The sequence below is a fragment of the Rhinoderma darwinii genome, chromosome 10, assembly GCF_050947455.1.
Source record: "Rhinoderma darwinii isolate aRhiDar2 chromosome 10, aRhiDar2.hap1, whole genome shotgun sequence".
Classification (NCBI taxonomy): Eukaryota; Metazoa; Chordata; class Amphibia; order Anura; family Rhinodermatidae; genus Rhinoderma; species Rhinoderma darwinii.
This window is the reverse complement of record NC_134696.1, coordinates 68,755,149-68,780,799: the sequence shown is the minus strand read 5'-3', so window position 1 is coordinate 68,780,799 and position 25,651 is coordinate 68,755,149. Positions and strand designations below refer to the sequence as shown.

The window sequence follows — 25,651 nt, the reverse complement described above, 5'->3', positions numbered from 1 at the left end:
AAGTGTTACTACTGTTTTTTTTTGTGTTTGTGTTTTTTACAGGTTTGGTTGTTGGATTCGAGGACTACTTCGATGCCGGCTTTTCTTATTTTCAATAAAATGGTTAACGAGGGTTGTGTGCGGGGTTCTTTTTCAATAATTTATTTTTCTATGTTTCTGTTTTTTTTTAAACTTTATTACTACCGCCTTAGTAATGGCCTCCCCTCTGATGGGTAATAGGATCCCGTCGTCTTTGGAAGCCTCTTTGAAAGTCTCTGACCTGCCTCTTCCATCTCGCGCTGCGCCGGCTACTCTTCTCATATCTCAGATGGTATACGCAATTCCGTTACCAATGATGCTTCTTCCGCTTGTCGAAACATCCCGGGAGTAGCAGCCAAACACTGCCTTAGCCATTCTTCACCACCGCTGGTTTCCACCTTCAATACTAGCTCTCCCAATAGCGCATCCATCCTGGAATAACCAAAGTTGGTGAAGACAGGGGGAACAGCTGATTTTCATTCCTTATAAGGGGGTTCACTCTCCCGCTCGAAACACTTGTAGCCAATCAGGAACAACCGCGTGTACTTCAAAATATTCTGGAACCTATACGTAACCAAGCACTGTTGACCTCCCAATGACCCGGGTAAGTTCATGTAAAAGGGAAAGCCATGTCCTTCCATGATAGGAATATAAACACTTAACCCCTTCCCGCCGGATCACGTACATTAACGTCATTAAAACTGGTGTCTTACCGCATTTTGACGTTACTGTACGTCATGGAGATGAAGCTGGCTCAGGAGCTGAGCCAGCGACATCACCGACGGGTGACAGCTGTATGTTACAGCTGGCACCCTGATGTATCGGCCAGGACCGGAGCTAGCCTCCGATCCGACCGATTAACCCCTCACATGCTGCGTTCAATAGAGATCGCAGCATGTGAGGAGTTTATAGCCACCGGCACCCCAGCAACGTGATCGCTGGGTTGCCGGTGGCTGCAAAGGCGATCGGAGGGCTAATGCTTACCTCCCGATCAGCCTGCAATGGAATCCTCCTATGCCCCGTCGTCGGCGAGGCCCAGGAGGCTTCCGGTACCATCGGCAAGATGGCGCCGCCTCAGCTTCCGGCTCAGAAGCTGAGCCGGCGTCATCAGCAGTGGGTGTCCGCTGTATGTTACAGCGGACACCCCAATCTATCGCCAGGAACCGGAGCTAGCTCCGATTCCTGGCATTAACTCCTTAGATGCAGAGATCCATTGTGATCGCTGCATCCTAGAGGTTTGTATTAAATCGGCAGCCTTGCCATGCGATGGCAAGGCTGGCGACTGTTACTATGGCAACAGGAGCCCTAACAATGGATTCCTGTCTGCCATTACGTAAGCTGATTAGGCCCCGCCCAGAGGCGGAGCCTGATCGGCTTGCTGTCAGTGAACAACTGACAGTTCCAATACATTGCACTACATAGGTAGTGCAATGTATTAGAACATCAAACAAACAGTTGGACATTCAAGTCCCCTAGTGGGACTAAAGAAAAGTGTAAAAAAAAGTGTAAAAAAAGTAAAAATAAAAGTTGTAAAACATACAATAAAAGTTTCAAATAATAACACAAAACACAATCGCCCTTTTTCACTTATCAAGTCATTTATTATAGAAAAAAATAATAAAGCCATACATATTTGGTATCGCAGCGACCGTAACGACCTGAACTATAAAAATATTATGTTATTTATCCAGCGCAGTGAACGCCGTAAAAAAAACTCAAAAACACTGCCATAATTACTGTTTTTTTGGTCACTGTCTTCCAAAAATTGAAATAAAAAGTGATCAAAAAGTCGCATGTGTCCAAAAATGGTACCTAAAAAATCTTTACCTCGTCTCGCAAAAAACAAGCCCTCACACAGCTCCATCGAAAAAATGTAAAAGTTATGGCTCTCACAACTTGGCGACAGAAAAAATACATTCTCTTTCCAAAAGTAATTTTATTGTGCAAAAAGTTATAAAAAAGTTCTATAAATTTGGTATCGCCGGAATCGTACTGACCCGCAGAATAAAGGTAACATGTAGTTTATAACGTACGGTGAACGCTGTATATAAAAAAAAAGTGGCACAAGCTGAGCACGACATATTTGACACTGAATTGGCATATCTAGGAAAAAAAATTAATTTGTACCTTCCGCAGCGCAATCATTTATAGAAAAGACACGTGGGGTGAAAATGCTCACTACACCTCTTAATAAATGCCTTGAGGGGTGCAGTTTCCAAAATGGGGTCACTTCTCAGGGGTTTCTTTTATTATTTCACATCAAAGCCTCTGCAATTGTGAACCAATACTTTATATGTCGCCAAATTAGGCCTCAATTTCGCATGGTACTCTTTCACTCCTGAGCCCTGTCGAATGTCCAGGCAAAAGATTAGGGCCACATGTAGGGTGATTCTAAAACAGGGAAACACCGCTTAATAATTGAGAGCTGTCTTGTTACGGTGGCACAAGCTGGGCACCACATATTGGCGTATCTAAGGAAAAATTCCCATTTTCATTCTCCCACATCGTGTGCACACGAATTTCTGCAAAACACCTGTGGGGTTAACATGCTCACTACACCCCTAGGTGAATACCTTGAGGGTGTTGTTTCCAAAATGGGGTCACTTCTGGGGGGGATCCACTGTTTTGGTCCCACAGGGACTTTGCAAATGCAACATAGCGCCCAGAAACCAAATGCAGCAAAATCTGTACACCAAAAGCAAATGGCGCTCCTTCCCTTCTGAGCCCTGCCGTGTGCCCAAACAGCGTTTTATGACCACATGTGGGGTATTGCCGTACTCCAGAGAAGTTGCTTTACAAACGTTGGGGTTTTTTTTTCCTTTATTTGTTGAGAAAATTAAAAATTTGGAGCTAAAGCTACGTCTTATTGAAGAAAAAGGATTTTTTTTATTTTCACTGCCCAATTCTAATAAAATCTATGTAACACCTGTGGGGGCAAAATGCTCACTACACCCCTAGATGGATTCCTCAAGGGGTGTAGTTTTCTCAATGGAGTCACTTTTTTGGCGTTTTCACTGTTTTGGTACCTCAGGGGCATTGCAAATGCGACATGGCCTCCGCAAACCATTCCTGCTAAATTTGAGCTACAAAAGCCAAATAGCGCTCTTTCCCTTCTAAGCTCCGCCGTGTGTCCAAACATCCGTTTATAACCACATGTGGGGTATTGTTTTACTCGGGAGAAATTGCTTTACAAATGGTGTGGTGCTTTTTCTCCTTTAGTCCTCGTGGAAATTAGAAAAAATTAGCTAAACCTACATTATCTTTGAAAGAATGACGATTTTTATTTTCACGGCCTACTTCCAATAATTTCTGCAAAAAACCTGCGGGGTCAAAATGCTCACTATACCCCTAGATAATTTCCTCAAGGGGTGTAGTTTCCCAAATGGGGTCACTTTTAGTGGATTTCCACTGTTTTGGCACCGAAAGAGCCCTTGAAACCTGACATGGTGCCTAAAATATTTTCTAATAAAAAGGAGGCCCAAAATCCACTATGTGCTCCTTTGCTTCTGAGGCCGGTGCTTCAGTCCATTACCGCACTAGGGCCACATGTGGGATATTTCTAAAAACTGCAGAATCTGGGCAATAAATATTGAGTTGCGTTTCTCTGGTAAAAACTTCTGTGTTACAAAAAAAATAGATTAAAAATGAATTTCTGCAAAAAAAAAAATGAAATTTAAAATTTCACCTCTACGTTGCTTTAATTCCTGTGAATGCTGTTTTGAATACTTTGAGGGGTGAAGATTTTAAAATGGGGTGACTTTTTGGCGGTTTCTAATATATAAGGCCCTCAAAGCCGCTTCACAACTGAACTGGCCCCTGTAAAAATAGCCTTTTGAAATTTTCTTGAAAATGTGAGAAATTGCTGCTAAAGTTCTAAGCCTTGTGACGTCATAGAAAAATAAAAGGACGTTCAAAAAACGATGCCAATCTAAAGTAGACATATGGGGGATGTTAATTAGCAACAATTTTGTGTGGTATAACTGCCTGTCTTACAAGCAGATACATTTATATTTAGAAAAATGCTAATTTTTGCAATTTTTCACAAAATTTTGGTGTTTTTCACTGGTAAATATTGAATTTATCGACCACATTTTTCCACTATCATAAAGTCCAATGTGTCACGAGAAAACAATCTCAGAATCGCTTTGATAGGTAAAAGCGTTCCGGAGTTATTACCACATAAAGTGAAATATGTCAGATTTGAAAAAATGGGTCTGGTCCTGAAGCCCAAAATGAGCTTGGTCCTGAAGGGGTTAAATGTCCACATGATCCCATGAAAATGCATTTACTAAATGCTCATGCGTTTTCACATTAGCGTTAATGGGCCATTTCAGATGTCATTTTTGTTTTCACGGACCATCTTACCGTAATGAAAAAAAATTACATCATGTTCTATCATTGTCCAATTTTCACACAAGACTAGCCCATAGAAGTCAATGGGTTTGAGTGAAAAACGGATGCCATTCGTTACGTTTTTCACAAGTGGTTGCCTGGAGATACTTAAGAAGTGAAACCAGGAATTAGAGCCAGATGAGTGGGGTTCTGAAAATAAGACATGGTCAGAAACCAAAAATATGTTTGAGAAATATCTCACAATGCTCTCTATGCTATAGGCAATAGGAAATGGCGTTTCTGCGGTCCTGTGATTATCCTGGGGGTGTTTACAGGGGGTTGGGACAATTGAGGACATTCCTTTTTTTTTTTGCTGTTTATTAGCCTGGGCAGAGCTAGATTTTCCATTAGGAAAAAGATTCCCATGCCTCCAAGTGCAGGAAAGCGCTCCCCAGCATCAGGGTTGGATGATAGGTAAGGTTGTCACCTAACTAGTAAACGACCAGCCCAAGTTAACTGGGGGTAATGTTGGGGCGGGCGGTGTCAGTACTAATACAGCTGGTTGGCACCAGTATTAAACTTACACCAACAATATTAGGCCGGATTCACACGAGCGTGTTCAGTCCGTGATATACGGTCCGCAGGTCCGCCGCATTTCCCGGACTGAAGACACTGCAGGGAGCTGGGCTCTTAGCATCATCATTATCTATGACGCTAGGAGTCACTGCCTCTCCGCGGAACTACTGTCCCGTACTGAAAACACGTTTTCAGTATGGGACAGTTTTCCAGCAGCGAGGCCGCGAATCTTAGCGTCATAGATAACGATGACGATAAGAGCCCAGCTCCCTGCAGTGTGCTCAGTCCGGGAAATGCGGCGGACCTGCGGACCGTATATCACGGACTGAACACGTTCGTGTGAATCCGGCCTTAGTTGCCAATAACTTGCAAATTCAAGTCAGCGCCTCCCTAGTCATGAATAAAGCGTGCACTGTGCCCGTTGCTTACAACTCCATGTGGAACTATAGTAAGGCCCCCTGTACGGTGGCGTAGCTATAGGGGTCGCAGCGGTCACAATTGCGACCGGGCCCGAAGCCAGTGGGGCCCACGGCGCCCCGCACCACATCAATAAAAAGTTACTATAGTAACTCGGGCCGCGGGCCCGTTTCTATAGTAACTGACTGTACTTACCTTCCTGGTTCCGGATCGCAGCGGAGGTCCTGTCGTCACAGCGCTGTGCGCAGCGCATGACGTCACAACGCTATGCGCCGCGCACAACATCGAGAGGACAGAACTTCCGCCGCAGCTGAAGAGGAAGGTAAGATTAGTATCCCTGACTGCTGAAGCTGATTGGCGGGGTCCGACTCCCGGGAGCCGGCCATTCAGCTGTTTTGAAGGGGCCACAGCACTCGTACGAGAGCTGCTTCCCCTTCATTCCGGTCACACTGTGAATCCGTGTCGACGATTCACAGTGTGAGCGAGTGGTGAAATGAAGGGGAAGCAGCTCTCATACGAGTGCTGCGGCCCCTTCAAAACAGCTGATTGGCCGGCTCCCGGGAGACGGACCCCGGACACATCAGCTATTGATGGCCTATCCTGAGGATAGGCCATCAATGTTTAGGGACTGGATAACCCCTTTAAGCCTACGATGTAGCAGGCTTAGAGGGCCCATGAGACAGGATCACAGCTTGTGTGGTGCTGTCTGCTGAGCCCTGTATCTAAGCCAATTACATTATAGGCTTAGATACATGGCCCATGTGTGATCCTGTCTGTTGGGCTCTGTATATAAGCCTACCACACTGTAGGTTTAGATACAGGGCCCCAGCACACAGTAATCTTATACTGTATAAGATTAATGTCTGCTGGACCCTGTATCTAAGCCTAACTTGTGGTAGGCTTAGATACAGGGTCCCACAGACAGTATCACACATGGGCCCTGTATCTAAGCCTAACACATGTGTTACTAATCGTTTTTTGTGTGTTTTCTTACAGGTTCTGTCGTTGGACTACGTCGGATTCCAGGACTACTTCGATTCCGGCTTTTTTTTATTATCAATAAAATGGTTAATGAGGGTTGTGTGTGTTTTTTTTTTAATTTCAATAAAATATTTTTTCTATGTCTTTGTGTTTTTTTTTTTAAACTATATTACTACCGCCTTAGTAATGGCCGCCGGCTGAGGTGTAGAGGCTAATACTAACCCCCATTATTACCCCGGTACCCACCGCCACCAGGGGTGCTGGGAAGAGCCGGGTACGATCCAGTACCTGACCATCTGTAGTGATGGTCAGGCACCGGGGCAGCCGCCGGTTGGTATTATCAGGCAGGGACAGGCCAGAAACAGTGGCCCTTCCCCCCCTGGTGATGCTAGGCTGCTGCTGCTTTATTGTATCTGGCTGGTTATGAAAAATGGGGGGGACCCCACATCATTTTAAAAAAATAAAATAAAAAATAATTGGAAAGAACGATGTGGGGTCCCCCACAATTTTAATAACCAGCCAGAAACAACACAGCAGCAACAGCCTAGCATTACCGGGGTGGGTATGGGCCACTGTTTATGGCCTTCCCCAGCCTAATGCTACCAGCCTGCGGCCGCCCCGGTGCCTTACCGTCACTACAGATGGTCGGGTACTGGTTTGTACCCGGCTCTTCTCAGTACCCCTGGTGGCGGTGGGTAGCGGCATAATAATGGGGGTTAGTGTAGCCTCTGCACCGGCTAACATTAAGCCCCGCCTTAGTAATGGAGGTTGTCAATCAGCCAGCGGCCACTACTAAGGCGGTGATAATAAAGTTTAAAGAAATACAAGCACATAGAAAAAATATTTTATTGAAATAAAAAAACACAACCCTCATTAACCATTTTATTGAGAATAAAAAAACGCTGACATTGAAGTCCTCGTATCCGAAGTCCAACAACCGAACTTGTAAGAAAACACAAACACACAAAAATAATCAGTAACACATAAAGAAGCAAAATTATTATTCGTACTTTTCCTGGGTCCAGCGCTGGAGCCGCAATGTCAGTGAGCTGAGCCCTGTATCTAATCCAATCATGTGTGATACTGTCTGCTGAGCCACTGTATCTACCGTATATATCGGCGTACAAGACGACTTTTTACACCCTTAAAAAACTGTCAAAAGTGTGGGGTCGTCTTATATGCCGGATATTGTCTACATTAGGGATGCACGTTGCAGCCGCACAGCTCAGTATAGTAACACATGAATGTATGGGAGCGCGGCTGCGGCTGTGTAATTCAGCCACAGCCCCGCTCCTGAGTCATGATAAGTTCGCGGGGTCAGGATGATGCAATGCGGCCAGCGCTGCACTAATGAGCGGCGGCACTGGAGACAGAACATGGCGGGCGCGCTACAAAACACCCCCATGCTCTGTCTTCAGTGCCTGAACTGGCGCTCATTAGTGCAGCGCCGGCCGCATCACCTCAGGAGCGGGGCAATGGCTGTATTACACAGCCGCAGCCCCGCTCTATAACGGCGGAGATCAGAGAAACCGCTCATCTCAGCCGTTATTCCCCTGAATGCTGCAATCACAGCTGGCTGCAGCATTCAGGGGAAAGTGAGAAGGGGGGATGCCCCTGGATCGCGTCACAGGGTATTCCTGTGACGCGATCGAGGGCCATACCATATATGGGCAGACAGCCCAGGGTCTATTGACGGACCCCAGGGCTGTCTTACCATATTTCATGTTGTTAGGACATACCCAAGTATGTCCTAACAACTGCCTGTGTATTATCCGTCCACAGGTTAATGTACTGGCACATATCTGATATATGTCAGTACATTAAAGTTTAAAAATAAAGTAAAAACAAAGTATTGTTAAATTTTAAAAAAAATACACCTTCACCTTTTTTACAGTAAACATTAAAATAAGTCTCAATACATAAAATACACACATTCAGTAATGGCAACAATGTTTTTGCATCATTTATGATGTATACGCTGTAAAAAAATGAAATAAACACGGCTTTCATTCACTTATTAATGTGAGGCGCGAGGTGCGATGAATTTACCCTCCATGTTCCTCACATTAATAGTAATTAACCCCATCATGTACCTCGCACATTAACCCAATATGACTGAGAAACATGATGGGATTAATTACTATTAATGTGAGGCGCGTTCAAAATTCATCACACGTCGCGCCTCACATCAGAAAACGGAAGAATTTTTTTTTTATTACTGTTGGCAAAAGTATCGAAATTGGTATCGAAATCGCAATACTAAACGAAGTATCGGTATCGAAGTCCAAATTCTGGTATTGTGACATCCCTAGTCTACATATTGTCTACACACAGGTTGTGTGTTACCTTGTGAGCCTGCAGTCCGGTACACAGGCTCCCGGGATGCACGGAATCCGCCACGGATCTGAGGGAAGCCGGTATTAGCCGCCAGGGAACATCTCTGTAAGATCCTCTGGCCCGCCCTTTCCTCTCATTCCCTGCCTCTCAGATCTCGCGCGATGAAGCAGCCTATCTGCGCATGCGCGAGTTCAAAGAGACAGAGAGTCCTGGGTCCTGCCGCCGATGGCCATAGTGAAGCGCTCCTGCACGAAATGGTGAGTATATCTTAAATTCTATATTTTAAGGGTAAAAGTTGGGGGTCGTCTTATACGCCGACATATACGGTAATCCAATCATGTGTGAAACTGTCTGCTGAGCCACTGTATCTAATCCTATCATGTGTGATACTATCTGCTGGGTCCTATATCTAATCCAATCATGTGTGATACTGTCTGCTGAACCACTGTATCTAATCCTATGTGTGATACTGTCTGCTGAGCCACTGTATCTAATCCTATTATGTGTGATACTGTCTGCTGAGCCACTGTATCTAATCCTAGCCATAGTTGATAGGGTCGTAGGGCTATAGATATGCTATGCTGTCTCCTATACACACATACATTTTTTTTTGGGGGGGACACATATGTATTGGGGCTATTTCCCCTGCCATTTTAAGTCCTTAGTGATGCCCCTGACTGCTAGTGCTGCATTGTTGGGTCACTTAGGAGACCCAGCGATGCAGCTGAAAGCTGCGGACCGTTGGCCATGATAAGTTTGCGCGAGGGGGGGGGGCAATAAGAACTTTTGCATCGGGGCCCATGAGCCATTAGCTATGCCCCTGCCCCTGTACACAGTGTATAATCGATGCAGAATTATCTGTTCGCATTTACCGTGTGAAAATTCCTTAAAGAGGCTCTGTCACCAGATTTTGCAACCCCTATCTGCTATTGCAGCAGATAGGCGCTGCAATGTAGATTACAGTAACGTTTTTATTTTTAAAAAACGAGCATTTTTGGCCAAGTTATGACCATTTTTGTAGTTATGCAAATGAGGCTTGCAAAAGTCCAAGTGGGCGTGTATTACAGTTGATTCTGCAGCAGCATCAGCATTTGCAGGTAAGTAGCTACATCGACTTACCTGCTAACGCCGATGCTGCTGCAGAATCAACTGAAGCCTCTGGTGCCGATGTGTCCTCGCTCGTCTGACACGATGCAGGACCTGTGAGTGACGTCACAGCGTGATCTGGCAGAAGCTGGGCGTTCTGAAGAGAAGTGGATGATACTTCTCATCAGAACGCCCAGCTAGTAAAAGTATTAAAAACGCCTCGATGTACGCACATAATACACGCCTACTTGGACTTTTGCAAGCCTCATTTGCATAAATCCAAAAATGGTCATAACTTGGCCAAAAATGCTTGTTTTTTAAAAATAAAAACGTTACTGTAATCTACATTGCAGCGCCGATCTGCTGCAATAGCAGATAGGGGTTGCAAAATCTGGTGACAGAGCCTCTTTAAGCTGGGTTCACACTACCTATTTTCAGACGTAAACGAGGTGTATTATGCCTCGATTTACGCCTGAAAATACGGCTCCAATGCGTCGGCAAACATCTGCCCATTCATTTGAATGGGTTTGCCGACGTACTGTGCCGATGACCTGTAATTTACTCGTCGCTGTCAAAAGACGACGCGTAAAATGACTGCCTCGTCAAAGAAGTGCAGGACACTTCTTTGGACGTAATTTGAGCCGTTTTTCCATTGAATTCAATGAAGAACGGATCAAATTTACGGCCGTCAAAGACGCCTCGCAAAATACGAGGAGGAGCAATTACATCTGAAACGACGGAGCTGTTTTCTCCTGAAAACAGTCTGTAATTTCAGACGTAAAAGCCACTTCTCGTGTGCACATACCCTAAGAGTTTTCACAGCAAAAATTAACATGATGTAAATGCAGAATCCGCACCGCAGGTCAATTTCCGTAAGTCTTTTCTGCGGTTTTCTTTCCAGTGGGGATAAGTTTTGTTAACATCTCATGAACTTTGCTGCTACTGTAGTGCACTGCGGAAAATCCAGCTAGAAATTCTGCAGCAACTATACAAAATGTGCGGGAAGTCTAATCAATCCCTTTGTCACACCGCGGCCCTTCTGTAATGGCGTTTTACCCATAGTGAAGCAACGGCCTGAGGAAGCAATTGGTCACTGTGGTCATGCAACATTGTATTGGGCAACACGTCTTAGCGCCAGGGTGTAAACGAAAAAATAATAGGGACCGGGGGTGTGTGGGGGGAGGTTGGGGGTTACCAGAGCAAGATTTCAAAGAGTAGTATATTACAAAGTTTACTATTGAGGGGAATTGTGAGAACCCGTCTTAATATCCGCACACAACACCTGTGTATCTCGCTCTTTGTCATGTGTTGCTATGGCTGTGGTTGTGTCATGTGGCTGGACGTCACTTCTCTTCCTTGTAATGACACATCAGCTTACTGGCAGCAGGAAGGGCAGATCCCATTTCAAGTATGTCAGCTTTCGCCTCCTACTTTGGACGTGCCTGTACTCTGCCTCCTCCCGGATCTTACGCAGCTTCCTGTTGAAGACGTGGCTCCGGTGCTGCCATATTGTGCGGAGGACCGTCGGAGGCCAATCAGCAGGACAGGCCCAGTACCCGGCTTGAACTCCCGCAACAATGGTGAGAATTGTGCGCGGTGCGGTGTGTACAGGGCTGTGTGGCGGTGATGGTACCGGGGATGGGACAGGTCTGCGGGCAGGACGAGCAGAGTCAGTGATTAGTGTCTAGATGGGGCCGGGGTCGGTCCCCCTGTCTGATCGTTGTTTCCACGTATGAGCCTTGTTGTTGCTGCGTCTTTTGCTTGTGTCTGCGTCTTGTAATGTTGTGCTGCGTCTTTTGCTTGTGTCTGCGTCTTGTAATGTTGTGCTGCGACGCTTTGCTCACACCTGTACTGATTAGACAGAGGGACACAGCTAAGGACTGTCCCTTCCCCATTCTCCCTGAGGGCAGCCAGGCCACTGCCACTTGTTCTAAGTGATTGAAGTCGAGTGATTGTGATTTGTGTGTTTTTTTTCTTCTCAGCTGGCATACCCATATCTCACATGAAGGTTATATTGGCATACACCTGTGGGGCACTACAGGAGGCAGCTGCATGGGCGCTCCTAATACAATCCTGTAGGGGAAAGTTGTCACTTGACTTTGGCTGCTGATGAAAACTAGCGTAAGGGAAACATGGAGGAATGGCCATAGCAACCAGGCAGATTCCAGCGCCTGCTTTTCAGGTGACCTTTGATAATAGCGGTGGTCACCTACCTAATTGCTATGGGCAACCCCTCCACTTTTGACGTGTACCAGTTTCGGTCAGTGACGTTTCTGTTGGCTGGTACTTTTGGGGCACAGGTCGTCTTCTGTGATTGGAGTAGGTGACTATAGAGACGGTTGTTCCCCCTTCTCGCGTCAGCCGTACCAGTCCATTTCTGAGGTAATTGGAATGATTTTCTGTGGCTAGAGCTGTAGTACTGTGCATCTAAGGCCCTGTTCTCAGTTTTTTTGACGCGGAAACCGTGTCGCAAAACGCACCAAAAGACGTCCGAAAATGCCTCCCGTTGATTTCTATGGGAGGCGGAGGCGTTTTTTTTTTCCCGCGAGCAAAAAAAAAGGGACATGCCATATCGTTGGGCGTTTACGTTTCTGACCTGCCATTGACATCAATGGGAGGCAGAGAAAGTGTATTTAACTGCGTTTTTTCCCATGGCGCTCAATGAGCGAAAAACGCCACGGCAAACGGTGTGCAGGCAGATTACAATTTTGAGGCAGGATTTTCTGCTTGCAAAAAAACTCAGTGTGAACAGGGCCTAACGGGTGGGAGAGGGTTTAGGCTAGTTACTGTCCCGCAGAGGAAATGCACAGCAAGAACTTCAGACGACACCGGTATAAGATGCTGAACAGAACTTTACTCCAACAGAGGCACAGCCTTCATAGTTGGGGTATGTTCACACACAAACTCAAAAAAACGTCTGAAAATACGATGCTGTTTTCAAGGGAAAACGGCTCCTGATTTTCAGACGTTTTTTAAGCCACTCGCGACTTTCGCAGCTTTTTTTTACGGCTGTTTTTGGAGCTGTTTTCAATGGAGTCTATGAAAAACGTCCCAAGTAATTATCACTTATTTTTCTTGGCCGCTTTTTTACGCGGCCGTTATTCAAAACGGCCGCGTAAAAAACGGCCCCTCGGATCAGAACGCTGTTTTTCCCATTGAAATGAATGGGCAGATGTTTGGAGGCGTTCTGCTTCCGATTTTTTTTTTTTGGCGTAAACGGGTGAAAATAGGCCGTGTGAACATACCCTTACAATATTTGGTCCATAAGATTGATGGTTTCACTATCTATACTTACCGGTTTCTGATTTTACTGATGAGGATGGGACGCAGTGTTGGCTAATGGTTCAGTCTCAAGTTAACTTTGTGGTGCAGGGGATGTTTGTTCTCATATGAAGTGCTGAGTAGGAATGTTGCGATACCAGAATTTGGACTCCGATATCGATACTTCGTTTAGTATTGCGATTTCGATACCAAAACGATACTTTGCAAACAGTAATAAAAAAATAAATAAAAAAAAGTTCTTCCATTTTCTGATGTGAGGCGCGAGGTGTGATGATGAATTTTCAATGTGCCTCACATTAATAGTAATTAACCCCATCATGTCTCAGTCATAATGGGTTAATGTGTAAGGTACATGATGGGGTTAATTACTATTGTGAGGCACATGGAGGTTAAATTCATCACACTTCGTGGCCCACAATAAGGCCTTATTCACATGAACGTGTATTACGTCCGTGCTACGCTCGTGGAAATCAAGTGGGGCCGTTCTGACAGGTCGTGAGTTTCACGCAGCGTATGTGCGCTGCGTGAAACTCACGACATCTCCTATAGTTGCCCGTGTTTTGAAGACAATGGGTGCGTGCAAATCGTGCTCGGCACACGGAAGCGATTCGCGCTACAGTAGTAAAAGAATGAATGAAAACAGAAAAGCACCTCCTGCTTTTATGTTTGTAAACATAAAAACAGTGTCATAATGATGGCGGCTGCGCGAAAATCACCCAGCCACGCACCATATACAGATGCCACACTGAACTTTTGCGCGCGCAAAACGCAGCGTTTTTTTTGCGCGTGCAAATGGACATGTTGGTGTGAATAAGGCCTTAGTGAAAGAAAGAGTTTTTATTTTATTATTTTACAACGTACACATCATAAATGGTTATTAACTCCTTAACGCCGAAGGACGGATATATCAGTCCTCTGCAGCTGCTAGTTCGCGCAGGAGGACGGATATATCCGTCCTGTAATCGTGCGGGTACTGAGACTGTACCCACGCGATCAGCGGCAGGAGCACGGCTGTTATACACAGCGTGGCTCCTGCTGCAACTGCCGGAATCGAAGCGCGCGCCTATTCCGGCAGTTTAACCCATTAAATGCCGCTGTCAATAGTGACAGCGGCATTTAATGTGTTTGACATAGGGGGAGCTCCCTCTGTCACCCGATCGGCGCCCCCGCAAACAAATCGCGGGTCGCCGTCGGGTTTCCATGACAGCCGGGGGTCTAACAAAGACCCCCAGGTCTGCCTTCAGCATCTGCCTGTTAGGCGATGCCGGAGGCATGACCTAACAGGTTGCCTGTCAGTTTTACACTGACAGGCAATAATGCTTTGGTATACTAAGTATACCAAAGCATTATATATGCGATCGGCACATCGCATAGTGAAGTCCCCCGGTGGGACTAAAAAAAAAATGTCAATCAGTTAAATAAAGTTGGTGAAAAAAATAAATAATAATTACAGTCAAAATCAAATAAAACTACTTTTTTGGCCCAAACAGTGGTTTTATTTAGTAAAAGTGTCAAAACAAATCACACATACACATATATGGTATCCCCGCGATCGTAACAACTTGACCAATAAAATGAACATATTAATTAAACCGCCGGATGAACGGCGTCCAAAGAAAACGCAAAAAACAACGTCAAAATTCTCTCTTTTCTCCCATTCCCCCCATAAAAAATAAAATAAAAGTTAATCTATAAGTCCTATGTACCCCAAAATAGTACTAATGAAAACTACACATTGTCCCGCAAAAATCAAGCCCACATACGGCCACATCGACGGAAAAATAAAAACGTTACGGCTCTTGGAACGCGGCGATGCAAAAACAAGTAATTTTTTTCTAAAAGGCTTTTTATTGTGCAAACTTAGGAAAACATATAAAACCTTTACATATTTGGTATCCCCGTAATCGTGCCGACCCATAGAATAAAGTTAACATGTTATTTACGCTGCATAGTAAACGGCGTAAATTTATAACGTGAAAATTAATGCTGGAATAGCTGCTTATTTTCAATTCTCTCCTAAAATAAAGTTAATAAAAGTTAATCAATATATTATAAGCATCTAAAAATGGTGCAATTACAAAATACAACTCGTCCCGCAAAAAACAAGCCCTTATACGGCTATGTCGACGGAATAAAAAAAGAGTTACGACTCTAGGAATGCGACCGTGAAAAAACAAAAAATAATCCTTGGTCATTAACGTGCAAAATGGCCCGGTCATTAAGGGGTTAAGGCCGCACCAATACTGAATATGTGTATGTTTTAGGGTGGATTTACACGAACGTGTAATACGTCCGTGCAACGCGCGTGCTTTTCACGCGCGTCGCACGGACCTATGCTAGTCTATGGGGCAGTGCAGACTCTCAGTGATTTTTGCGCAGCGCGAATCCGCTGTGTAAAACTTCTGACAGGTCCTATATTTCTGCGTTTTCCGCGCATCATGCACCCATTTAAGTCAATGGGTGGGTGAAAATCGCGCGCGGCACACGGAAGCACTTCCGTGTGACGCGTGTGATTCGCGCAAGAGTAGTAAAAAGTATGAATGAAAACCGAAAAGCACCACGTCCTTTTCTGTTTACAAACATAGTGTCATAATGATGGGGGCTGCGCGAAAATCACGCAGCCGCGCACCATATGATCATGACACACTGAGCTGTTAAGTGCCTTTTGCGTGCGCAAAACGCCACGTTTTTTTGCGTGCGCAAAACGCACACGCTCGTGTAAATCCGCCCTTATGTATTGAGACTTCGGGTTCGCCGATAGTTAGCATGGCAAACGGAAGCCAAACAATGGCCTCAGTGTCTGCCATGGACGGAAGCCCATCAGGACCAACCTTCGGCTGGTCCTGATAGGCTTCCTGTCAGTGGCAAGAAGCCTCTGTGTCGTTCCCGATACACACTGTCGGCGACAAGGTGTGCATCGGGAACCAGGAGGTCAGCTGTCCCTGACATCTGACACTCCAGTGTTGCCGATCAGCGGCTCGTCGCCGCTGATTTCGGCAATTAACCCGTTAAATGCGGTGCTCGATTGCGATCGCCACATTTAGGGGGTTTGTAGCACATCAGCAGCCCCCATGCAATTGTATGGGGCTGCTGATGCTTGTGATGGCATCCGGAGGTCAGGCAACTATAATGTAATTTTGTCCGTAGAGGGAACACCGCAAACAAAATAAACAGAAAACTATGTCAGCATCGATATTTTTTTGGTGACCACCCCTCCCACGATATAGAATAAAAACTGATCAAAAAGCCGCATTTACCCCAAAATAGTACCAATAAAAACTACAACCCGTCCCGCAAAAACCAAGACCTCCCACAGCTTTTTTGACTGAAAAATAAAAAAGTTACGGCTCAGAACATGGTGTCTCAGAAAATAAATTATTTTACAGAAACGTAATTTTATTGTGCAAATGCTGCAAAACGTAAAAAAAAACAAAACTATACACATGGTAGCGCCGCAATCGTACCGACCCGCAGAATAAAGTAAAATGGAATTTATTGTGAACGCTGTAAGAAATAAATAATTTAAACCGCCAAAATCGCTGTTTTTTTGGTCACCTTAGCGCTAAAAAAGATGTAATAAAAAGTGATCAGGAAGATGTATGTACCATAAAATGGTACCAATAAAAGCTACAGCTCGTCCCGCCAAAAAAAAGACCCAGACTGCTCATTCATCCAAAAAATAAAAAAGTTCTGGAAGTCAGAAAGTGATGATGCAAAACAATTAATTATTTTTTTAACAAATAGTCTTTTCTTTGTAAAAGTAGTAAAATATAAAGAAAACTATTTGCTATCACCGTAATCGTATTGAGACGCAGAATAAAACTAAAGTTGTCGTTTTTACCGCACGGTGAAAGACTTAAAAACAAGCCCCCAAAAACAATGGAGGAATCAGTTTTTTCCAATTTCAGCCTGCAAATAATTTTTTTTCAGTTTCCCCAGTACATTTTATGGTACTTTAAATGGTGTGAATAGAAACTACAAGTCTTTCCGCAAAAAATAAGCCCTCACACCGCTCTATTGATGGAAAAATAAAAAAGTTCTGGTTCTTGGAAGGCGGGGACTGGAAAAACGAAAATGAAAAAGCAAAAAAGGATCAGTCCAGAAAGGGTTAATTCATTTTTAATAAAAAAAAACTTTATTACCACATATGGGGTATTGCTGTAATTGGGAGAAATTGTTTTACAAATTCTGGGGTGCTTTTCCTCTTTTATCCCTTGTGAAAATTAAAAAATGCAACATTTTAGTGGACAAAAATGTTGATATTCATTTTCACGGCCTAATTCCACAAAGGCCTCATGCACACGACCGTAAAAACACCCGTTATTGCGGGTCGTTATTACGACCCGCAATAACGGGCTCATAGGCTTCTGTTAGCCACGGGTACCTTCCCGTTTGCTCACGGGAAGGTGCCCGTGCCGTTAAAAAAGATAGAACATGCCCTATTTCATGCCGTAATAACGGAACGGGCATCCCATAGAAGTCTATGGGGCTCCCGTAATCATGGGTGGCTGCGTGTGTTCACCCGTGATTACGGGAGCGTTGCGAGGTGAGGCGAGGTCAGGGGACTACCCGGTCTGCAGGCCACAGCCTAGTGGCGTAACTACCGCCGGGACTACAATGAAAACTATGGCAGAGCGGGGAGGTATCTCCCCGCTCTGCCATAAACAAAAGACATGTATCCCCTATCCTGTAAAAAATAAAAATAAAAGACGTTCATACTTACCGACAACTTCCTGCTTCCTCCAGTCCGGTCTCCCGCCCGTTGCCTTGGTGACGCGTCCCTCTCGACATCCGGGCCGACGTCCTGGATGACGTTTCAGGCCATGTGACCGCTGCAGCCAATCACAGGTCAATCACAGGCTGCAGCGGTCACATGGACTGCCGCGTCATCCAGGGATGTCGGGCTGGATGTGAAGAGAGGGACGCGTCACCAAGACAACGGCCGGGTAAGTATGAATTTCTTTAACTTTTATTACAGAAAAGGCTGTCCCTTCTCTCTATCCTGCACTGATAGAGAGAAGGGGCTGCCGATTAGTGCAGTGCTATTTTGCTGCCAAAAACGTGCTCGTAAATACGGGTGGAATACGTGTGACACCGGACCCATATTTACGAGCACGGGTTCGTAAATACTGGTGCAAAACGGGTGGAATACGTGTGACACCGGACCCGTATTTACGCCAGTATTTACGGGTGTGCAAAAAAATACGGTCGTGTGCATGAGGCCTAAATTCGACAAAAAACCTGTGGGGTCAAAATGCTCACTATACCCCTAAATTCCTTGAGGGGTGTAGTTTCAAAAATAGGGTCACTTTTGGGGGGTTTCCACTGTTTTGAACCCTCCGGGGCTTTGCAAGCCCGACATGGCACTGAACCAATCCAGCAAAATCTGTGCTCCAAAATCCAAAAGGCGCTCCTTCCCTTCTGATCCTTGCAGTGGGACCAATCAGCAGTTTATTACCACATATGGGGTATTGCCGTAATCGGAAACAATTGCTTTACAAATGTTGGGCGGCTTTTTCTCCTTTTTATTCCTTGTAAAAATGAAAAAATTTGATGTTTCCACAGAAAAAAAAGGTGATTTTCATCTTCACAGACTAATTCCACTAATACTGCCAAAAAACTGTGGGGTCAAAATGCTAACTATACCTCTAGAGGGGTATAGTTTCGAAAATGGGGTCACTTTTGGGGGGTTTGGACTGTTTAGGTACCACAAGACCTCTTCAAACCTGACACGGTGCCTAAAATATATTCCTAAAAAAAGGAGGCCCCAAAATCCACTAGGTGCTCCTTTGCTTCTGAGGCCGGTGCTTCAGTCCATTAGCACACTAGGGCCACATGTTGGATATATCTAAAAACTGCAGAATCTGGGCAATAAATATTGAGTTGCGTTTCTCTGGTAAAACCTTCTGTGTTACAGAATTTTTATTACAAATGAATTTCGTCAAAAAAAATGACATTTGTAAATTTCACCTCTACTTTGCTTTAATTCCTGTGAAACGCCTAAAGGGTTCAAATACTTTCTGAATGTGGGTTGAATACTTTGAGGGGTGCAGTTTTCAAAATGGGGTGATTTATGGGGACTTTCTAATATAGAAGGCCCTCAAAGCCACTTCTGAACTGGTCCCTGAAAAAATAGCCTTTTGAAACTTTCTTGAAAATATGAGAAATTGCTGCTGAAGTTCTAAGCCTTGTAACGTCCTAGAAAAATAAAAGGACGTGAAAAAAACCGATGCAAACATAAAGTAGACATATGGGGGATGTTAACTAGTAACTATTTTGTGTGGTATTACGATCTGTTTTACAAGCAAATACATTTAAATTTAGAAAAATGCACAAATAAATATTGAATTTATCGACCAAATTTTTTCACTAACATAAAGTGCTATATGTCAGGAGAAAAGAATCACTTGGATAGGTAAAAGCATTCCGGAGTTATTACCACATAAAATGACATATGTCAGATTTGAAAATATCATCTGTGTCCACAAGGCCAAAACAGGCTGTGTCCTAAAGGGGTTAATATTACTTTATGTTTTTACTTTATTTTTAAACTTTAATGAACTGGCATATATCTATATGCCAGTACATTGTGTACGGGTAGTACGCAGGCAGTTGTTAGGACATACCTCAGTATGCCCTAACAGGAAATATTGTAAGACAGCCCTGGGGTTCTTCAATGGTCCCTCGGCTGTCTGCCCTTATATGGTATGTCCCTCAATTACATCACAGGGATTCCTGTGATGCGATCCAAGGGGCATCCCCCCCCCCCTTCTCACTTCCTCTTGAATGTTGTGGTCCGCTTTGAAAGCAGCATTTAGAGGAATAACGGCGGAGATAAGAGGTTTCTCTGATCTCCGCCGTTATAGAGCGGGGCTGCGGGTGTGCAGCCATCGCCCCGCTCCTAACAATAAGGGTATGTGCACACACACTAATTACGTCCGTAATTGACGGACGTATTTCGTATTTCGGCCGCAAGTCCCGGACCGAACACAGTGCAGGGAGCCGGGCTCCTAGCATCATACTTATGTACGATGCTAGGAGTCCCTGCCTCTCCGTGGATCTACTGTCCCGTACTGAAAACATGATAACAGTACGGGACAGTTGTCCTGCAGCGAGGCAGGGACTCCTAGCATCGTACATAAGTATGATGCTAGGAGCCCGGCTCCCTGCACTGTGTTCGGTCCGGGACTTGCGGCCGAAATACGATGCGGCCGGCGCTGCACTTATGAGCAGCTGTTCAGGCACTGAGGACAGAACATGGGGGTGTTTTGTAGTGCGCCCGTCACGTTCTCTGTCTTCATTAGTCCAGGGCTGGCCGCATCGCATCATCCAGTACTCAGGAGCGGGTCAATGACTGTATTACACAGCCGCAGCCTCGCTCTCATACATTCATGTGTTACTATACTTCGCTATGCGGCTGCACAGCTTCCTATTGAAATACCTGAAATAAAGGTATCTAAACATTTGGGTATGCACGATTTTGAAACACTATCGAAGTTTCGATGCATCGTGCATCCCTAGTGCGAGCTAGCTATACGCCATTCAGCCTAGCAATAGAAAGTCTTTTTGGAGGATCAGTCACTTGGTAGCTTGCGCCCTTCTCGGCTATCCAATCTGGCAGGGCGATTTCAAAAATCCACCCACTCTGTACTGACTTCTCTCTCCCCTGCTTATCCCACGCACATCACTCTTTCTGTCTCTCTCCTCCATCACTTACCAACTGTCACTATATTAAAAAAAAAAAACTTTTTTTTTTTTTGTTCCTTTTTTAAAGACTGAGCTCCTCCCATTTTTATATATATATTTTTTAAAATAACTTTATTCTGTGTGTCACAAATGTGCCTGATGTGAGGGCACAATATACTGCAATACTTATGTACCGGCTCCTATTAAGCCCTGCATCTGAGCAGAAAGATGACACCCTGGGGGCCTTCATTAGACCCCCAGGCTGCCATGACAACAACAGGGCTCATGGGCTGTTGGAGGGGGCCTCCCCATTTTGCTAATGGCTGAAATGCTGCAGTCGCTATTTACTGTGGCATCTAAGGGGTTAAATGTTTGTTGCAGTGAAGTGTCACCTGTAACATACAGCCTTCACACGCATCTTATGGGGCGAGCTCAGCCTGTGAGTCCGCCCCATACTTTCCTTCCGAATTACATATAGGGAGGATTTCAGGATATGAGTTAATTTGCGAAGGACATTTGTCAGCTATCCAAGGGATAGATGATAAATGTCTGATTGCTGGGGGTCCTCACCGCTAAACACCCCACCCGCTTTTGGATGAAGCGGTAGTCACGTGTTTGCTCTCCTCCATTCAATAAAGTTTGTACTCGGCTATTTCTGCCGGCCCAATAGACGTTGAATGGAGTTGTAGGGCGCGTGCGTGACCACCTCTCGATTCAAACTCCTCCTTACTACTGTCGTGAGTATGAAGGAAGGAGGGGCTCAGGACACCCATTTCACTGTTCATTCGGGGCCACCGGCGATCAGATATTTATCACCTATCTTGTGTATAGATGATAAATATGCTTTGCGTGAAAACAAGTTGTTTTTTTTTACGTAACTTTGGCTGTGTCCACACCTGCGTTCGGTTTTCCTTTGTTCTACTTCATCATAGGAGCAAAACGAAAACCCCAAAAAAACCCGGACGTGCGCTGATTTCTTCCGCCATTTTGGACCACACCTGCCACGGTGCGCAAAACCACGGGTCCATTGCGGATTGCAAAATACTTTTGTTCCGTGTATCATCAGAATCCAGAACAATTTCACCAGTGGTGTGAATCTGCAGATCCGGACCGTAAAATGAAATGTCATGAGTTTTTGCGGCCCAGATTTGTGGCTCCAGCACTGATCCGTTAAAAACCATGGTCGTGTGCATGGGACCACTGAAATAAATGGGTCCGCAGTTTCTCTGCATGAGGCTTCAGCCTAAAGCTTAATTATCTTTAATATGAAGTTCTTCACCTTTCTAGTATACTTTTTCAATTCCTCGCCATTTTCAAGATCAGTAAGGGCCTGTTCACATCACCATTGCCCTTCCATTGAGGGGTTTCCGTCGGGTTAACCCCCCCCCCCCCCCAACGGAAAGGCGAACGGAAACATAAGCTTCCGTTTCCCTCACCATTGATATCAATGGTGATGGAAACCTAGCTAATGGTTTACATTTGTCACCGTTGTGACAGTGTCCCGTTGTTCTTGACTGAACCAATAGCGCAGTCGACTGCGCTATTCTGTCAACGTCGGAACCCTGTCACAACAGTAACAGACGGAAACCATTAGCTGGTTTTCAGTCACCATTGAGTTCAATGGTGAGGGAAACGGAAGCTGAGGTTTCCGTTTGCTTTTTGCTGAGGGGTTAACCCGACAGAAACCTCAGACTGAACCCCGCAACAGAACACAGACGGTGATGTGAACACAGCCTTTAGGGGAAGATTCTTGTTGGCATCCAGAAGCTAAAAAACAGAAGCTATTACAGACCTAATAACATTTTGACTGGGTTCGCATCTGCGTTCATGGTCAGCTGATCCATTCATGTCTATGGATGGTGATGGAGACAGCGGTCGACTAGTCCGTGAACATGTCTCGGCAGCTTTAGGTGTTTCATTCATGGGTTCCATCAGACCTTTCCATCAGGGGAAACAGTAGCTTTCCGTTTGCATTACTATTGATTTCAATGATAATGCTTCTGTTGCAAACGGTTTCCGTTTGTTTACATTCCGTAAGGTTTAACCCCTTAGCGACCGGCGTATAGTGTTTTTACGTCGGCCGTTCAGGGTAGTTCTTCTGAAGCGACGTGTTTCCACGTCGGCACTTCAGAAGAACTTTCCCCGCATCGTGCGGGGTGCTGCTGAAGCCTGTGCTGTTAGTAACAGCCTCGGGCTTCAGTGCAACGATTGGAGACCACTAGCAGCGTTCTCCGATCAAATTGAACCCTTCAGATGCGATGCTGAATAGCGCGCACCGCATCTGAGTGATTTTAGAGGGAGGGGGCTCTTATGCCACTGGCATCCCCGCGTGCATCGCGGGGTGCCGATGGGTTCTATCGCAGCCTGGGGGCCTAAGAATGGCCCCCAGGTCTGCCTTTAGTAATTGCCTGTTAGACCATGCCAGAGGCATGACCTAACAGGCGCCTGTCAGTTTTACACTGACCGGCAATAATACACTGCAATACCGAAGTATTGCAGTGTATTATAATAGTGATCAGAAGTCTGCACAGTAAAGTCCCCCAGTGGAACAAAAAAAAAAGTTAAATGTCCCAAGTAAAAAAAACAAAAAAATAAAACACTTTTTCCCCATACAAAATACTTTATGAAAAAAAGTAAAAAGTTACTCATATTTGGTATCGCCACATCCATAATGAACTCGACTATAAAACGATTACATTATTTAACCCGCACAGTGAACGCCGTAAAAAATATAATAAAAAACAACGCCAGAATTGCTGTTTTCTGTTTATCCTGCCTTCAAAAGAATTTGATAAAAAGTGATCAAACCGTCGCATCTTCCCTTAAATGGTACCAATACAAACTACAAGTCGTCCCGCAAAAAAAAAAAAACCTCATACAGCTCCATCGGTCAAGAAATAAAAGTTATGGCTCTTAAAATATGGCGACACAAAAGCAAATAATTTTGAAAAAAAACTGTTTTTACTGTGTAAAAGTAGGAAAACATAAACAAATCCATATAAGTTTGGTATTGCCGCAATCCTAACAACCCGCTGAATAAAGTTATGTTATTTATACACGGTAAACGGCGTACAATTAAATCACTCAGATGCGGTGCTCGCTATTCAGCACCACATCTGAAGGGTTCAATTTGATCAGAGAACACTGCTAGTTTACCGTGGGATTTACAGCATGGCAAGCGTAATCTCACGAGATTACGGTGTAAACTGTCATTTAAAACATGATTACGTTTGCCTTGCTGTAAATCTCACAAACGTTAGCGAAGTGTCAGGATTCTGAACACACATGTCCTGGCTGGAGGTGATGTATATTCATTGTCAGGACACTGCAGTAATGTTATAGTATGTTTATGTTGTAAAGAAGTGTATGAGGCCGACCAATCAGTCACCAATCGGCCTCATACACTTCTCATTGTTCCAGCCCAGCATGATCCACAGCACAGTGTGATTGTGCAGTGTAAGAAGCTGGGCTGGAACAATGAGAAGTGGATGACACTGATTGGTCGGCCTCATACACTTCTTTACAACACCCACTTGGTCAAAAGTAAAAACACGCCTAGTTGGTCTTTAACCCCTAATAGTACGTCTCGAGTACGTCTCGAGAGTAACGGCTGTTTCGGCCGTCCTCCCGACACATACAGGAGCTGTGACAGCTGCTGTCTCGTACAGCAGCTGTCACAGCTCCTACAGCGGGGATTAACCCCTTAAAAGCAGCGTTCTATAGAGATTGCAGCTTTTTAGGGGTTAAGTTGCCATCGCCGGCCTGCTACACGATAGCGGCCGGCGATGGTGACTATGGCAACCGGACACCAAACAATGGTGTCCGGCTATGCCATAGACGGAAGCCTAGTGGGTCCTGACAACGTCAGGACCCACTATGCTTGCCGTCAGTGAGTAGCTGACAGTTCTAATACACTGCACTACGCATGTAGTGCAGTGTATTAGAATAGCGATCAGGGCCTCCTGCCCTCAAGTCCCCTAGTGGGACAAAGTAATAAAGTGAAAAAAAAGATGTGTAAAAATAAAAGTTTTAAAAGTAAAAATCCCCCTTTTCCCTTATCAGTCATTTATTATTAATAAAAATATATAAACAAACTATACATAATTGGTATCGCCGCGTCCGTAACGGCCTGAACTACAAAATTATTTCGTTATTTATCCCGCGCGGTGAACGCCGTAAAAGAAAATAATAATAAACCGTATCACAATTGTTTGGTCACTTCACCTCCCAAAAAATGGAATAAAAAGAGATCAAAAAGTCGCATGTACCGAAAAATGTTAGCGATTGAAACTACGTTCGTTACGCAAAAAATAAGTCCTCGCACGGCTTTATTGATTGAAAAATAAAAAACTTCTGGCTCTTAGAATAAGGTAAAACCAAAAGTGAGTGATTTATTACAAAACGTATTTTATTGTGCAAACGCCATAAGACATAAAAAAAAAACTATAAACATCTGGTATCGCCGTCATCGTATCGCCCCGCAGAATAAAGTGAATATGTCATTTATAGCGCACGGTGAACGCTGTAAAAAAAAAAATAGAATAAAAAAACAATAGTAGAATTGCTGTTTTTTAGTCACCAAGCCACTTAAAAATAGAATAAAAACTGATCAAAAAGCCGCATGCACCCCAAGAAAACTACAATGGATTCCTCAAGGGGTCTAGTTTCCAAATTGGGGTCACTTTTGGGGGGTTTCCAATGTTTTGGCACCACAAGACCTCTTCAAACCGGACATGGTGCCTAATAAAAAAGAGGGCTCAAAATCCACTAGGTGCTCCTTTGCTTCGGAGGCCGGTGCTTCAGTCCATTACTGCACTAGGGCCACATGTGGGATATTTCTCAAAACTGCAGAATCTGGGCAATACGTATTAAGTTGCGTTTCTCTGATAAAACCTTTTGTGTTATAAAAAAATGGTATAAAGAGGATTTTCTGACA

At 44.6% G+C, this 25,651-nt stretch overlaps 1 protein-coding gene across 1 annotated transcript in view; it reads left to right on the top strand.

The window, feature by feature from the left end:
- Nucleotides 1–11,168: 11,168 nt before the first annotated feature.
- ARCN1 (archain 1 coat protein complex I subunit delta) overlaps nucleotides 11,169–25,651 on the top strand; it is a 76,127-nt gene continuing 61,644 nt past the window's right edge. Inside the window, exon 1 of the mRNA XM_075840047.1 lies at nucleotides 11,169–11,327. Coding sequence (XP_075696162.1) covers nucleotides 11,325–11,327 — 3 coding nt within the window. The 5' untranslated portion in view covers nucleotides 11,169–11,324. The remainder of the gene's footprint in view (nucleotides 11,328–25,651) is intronic.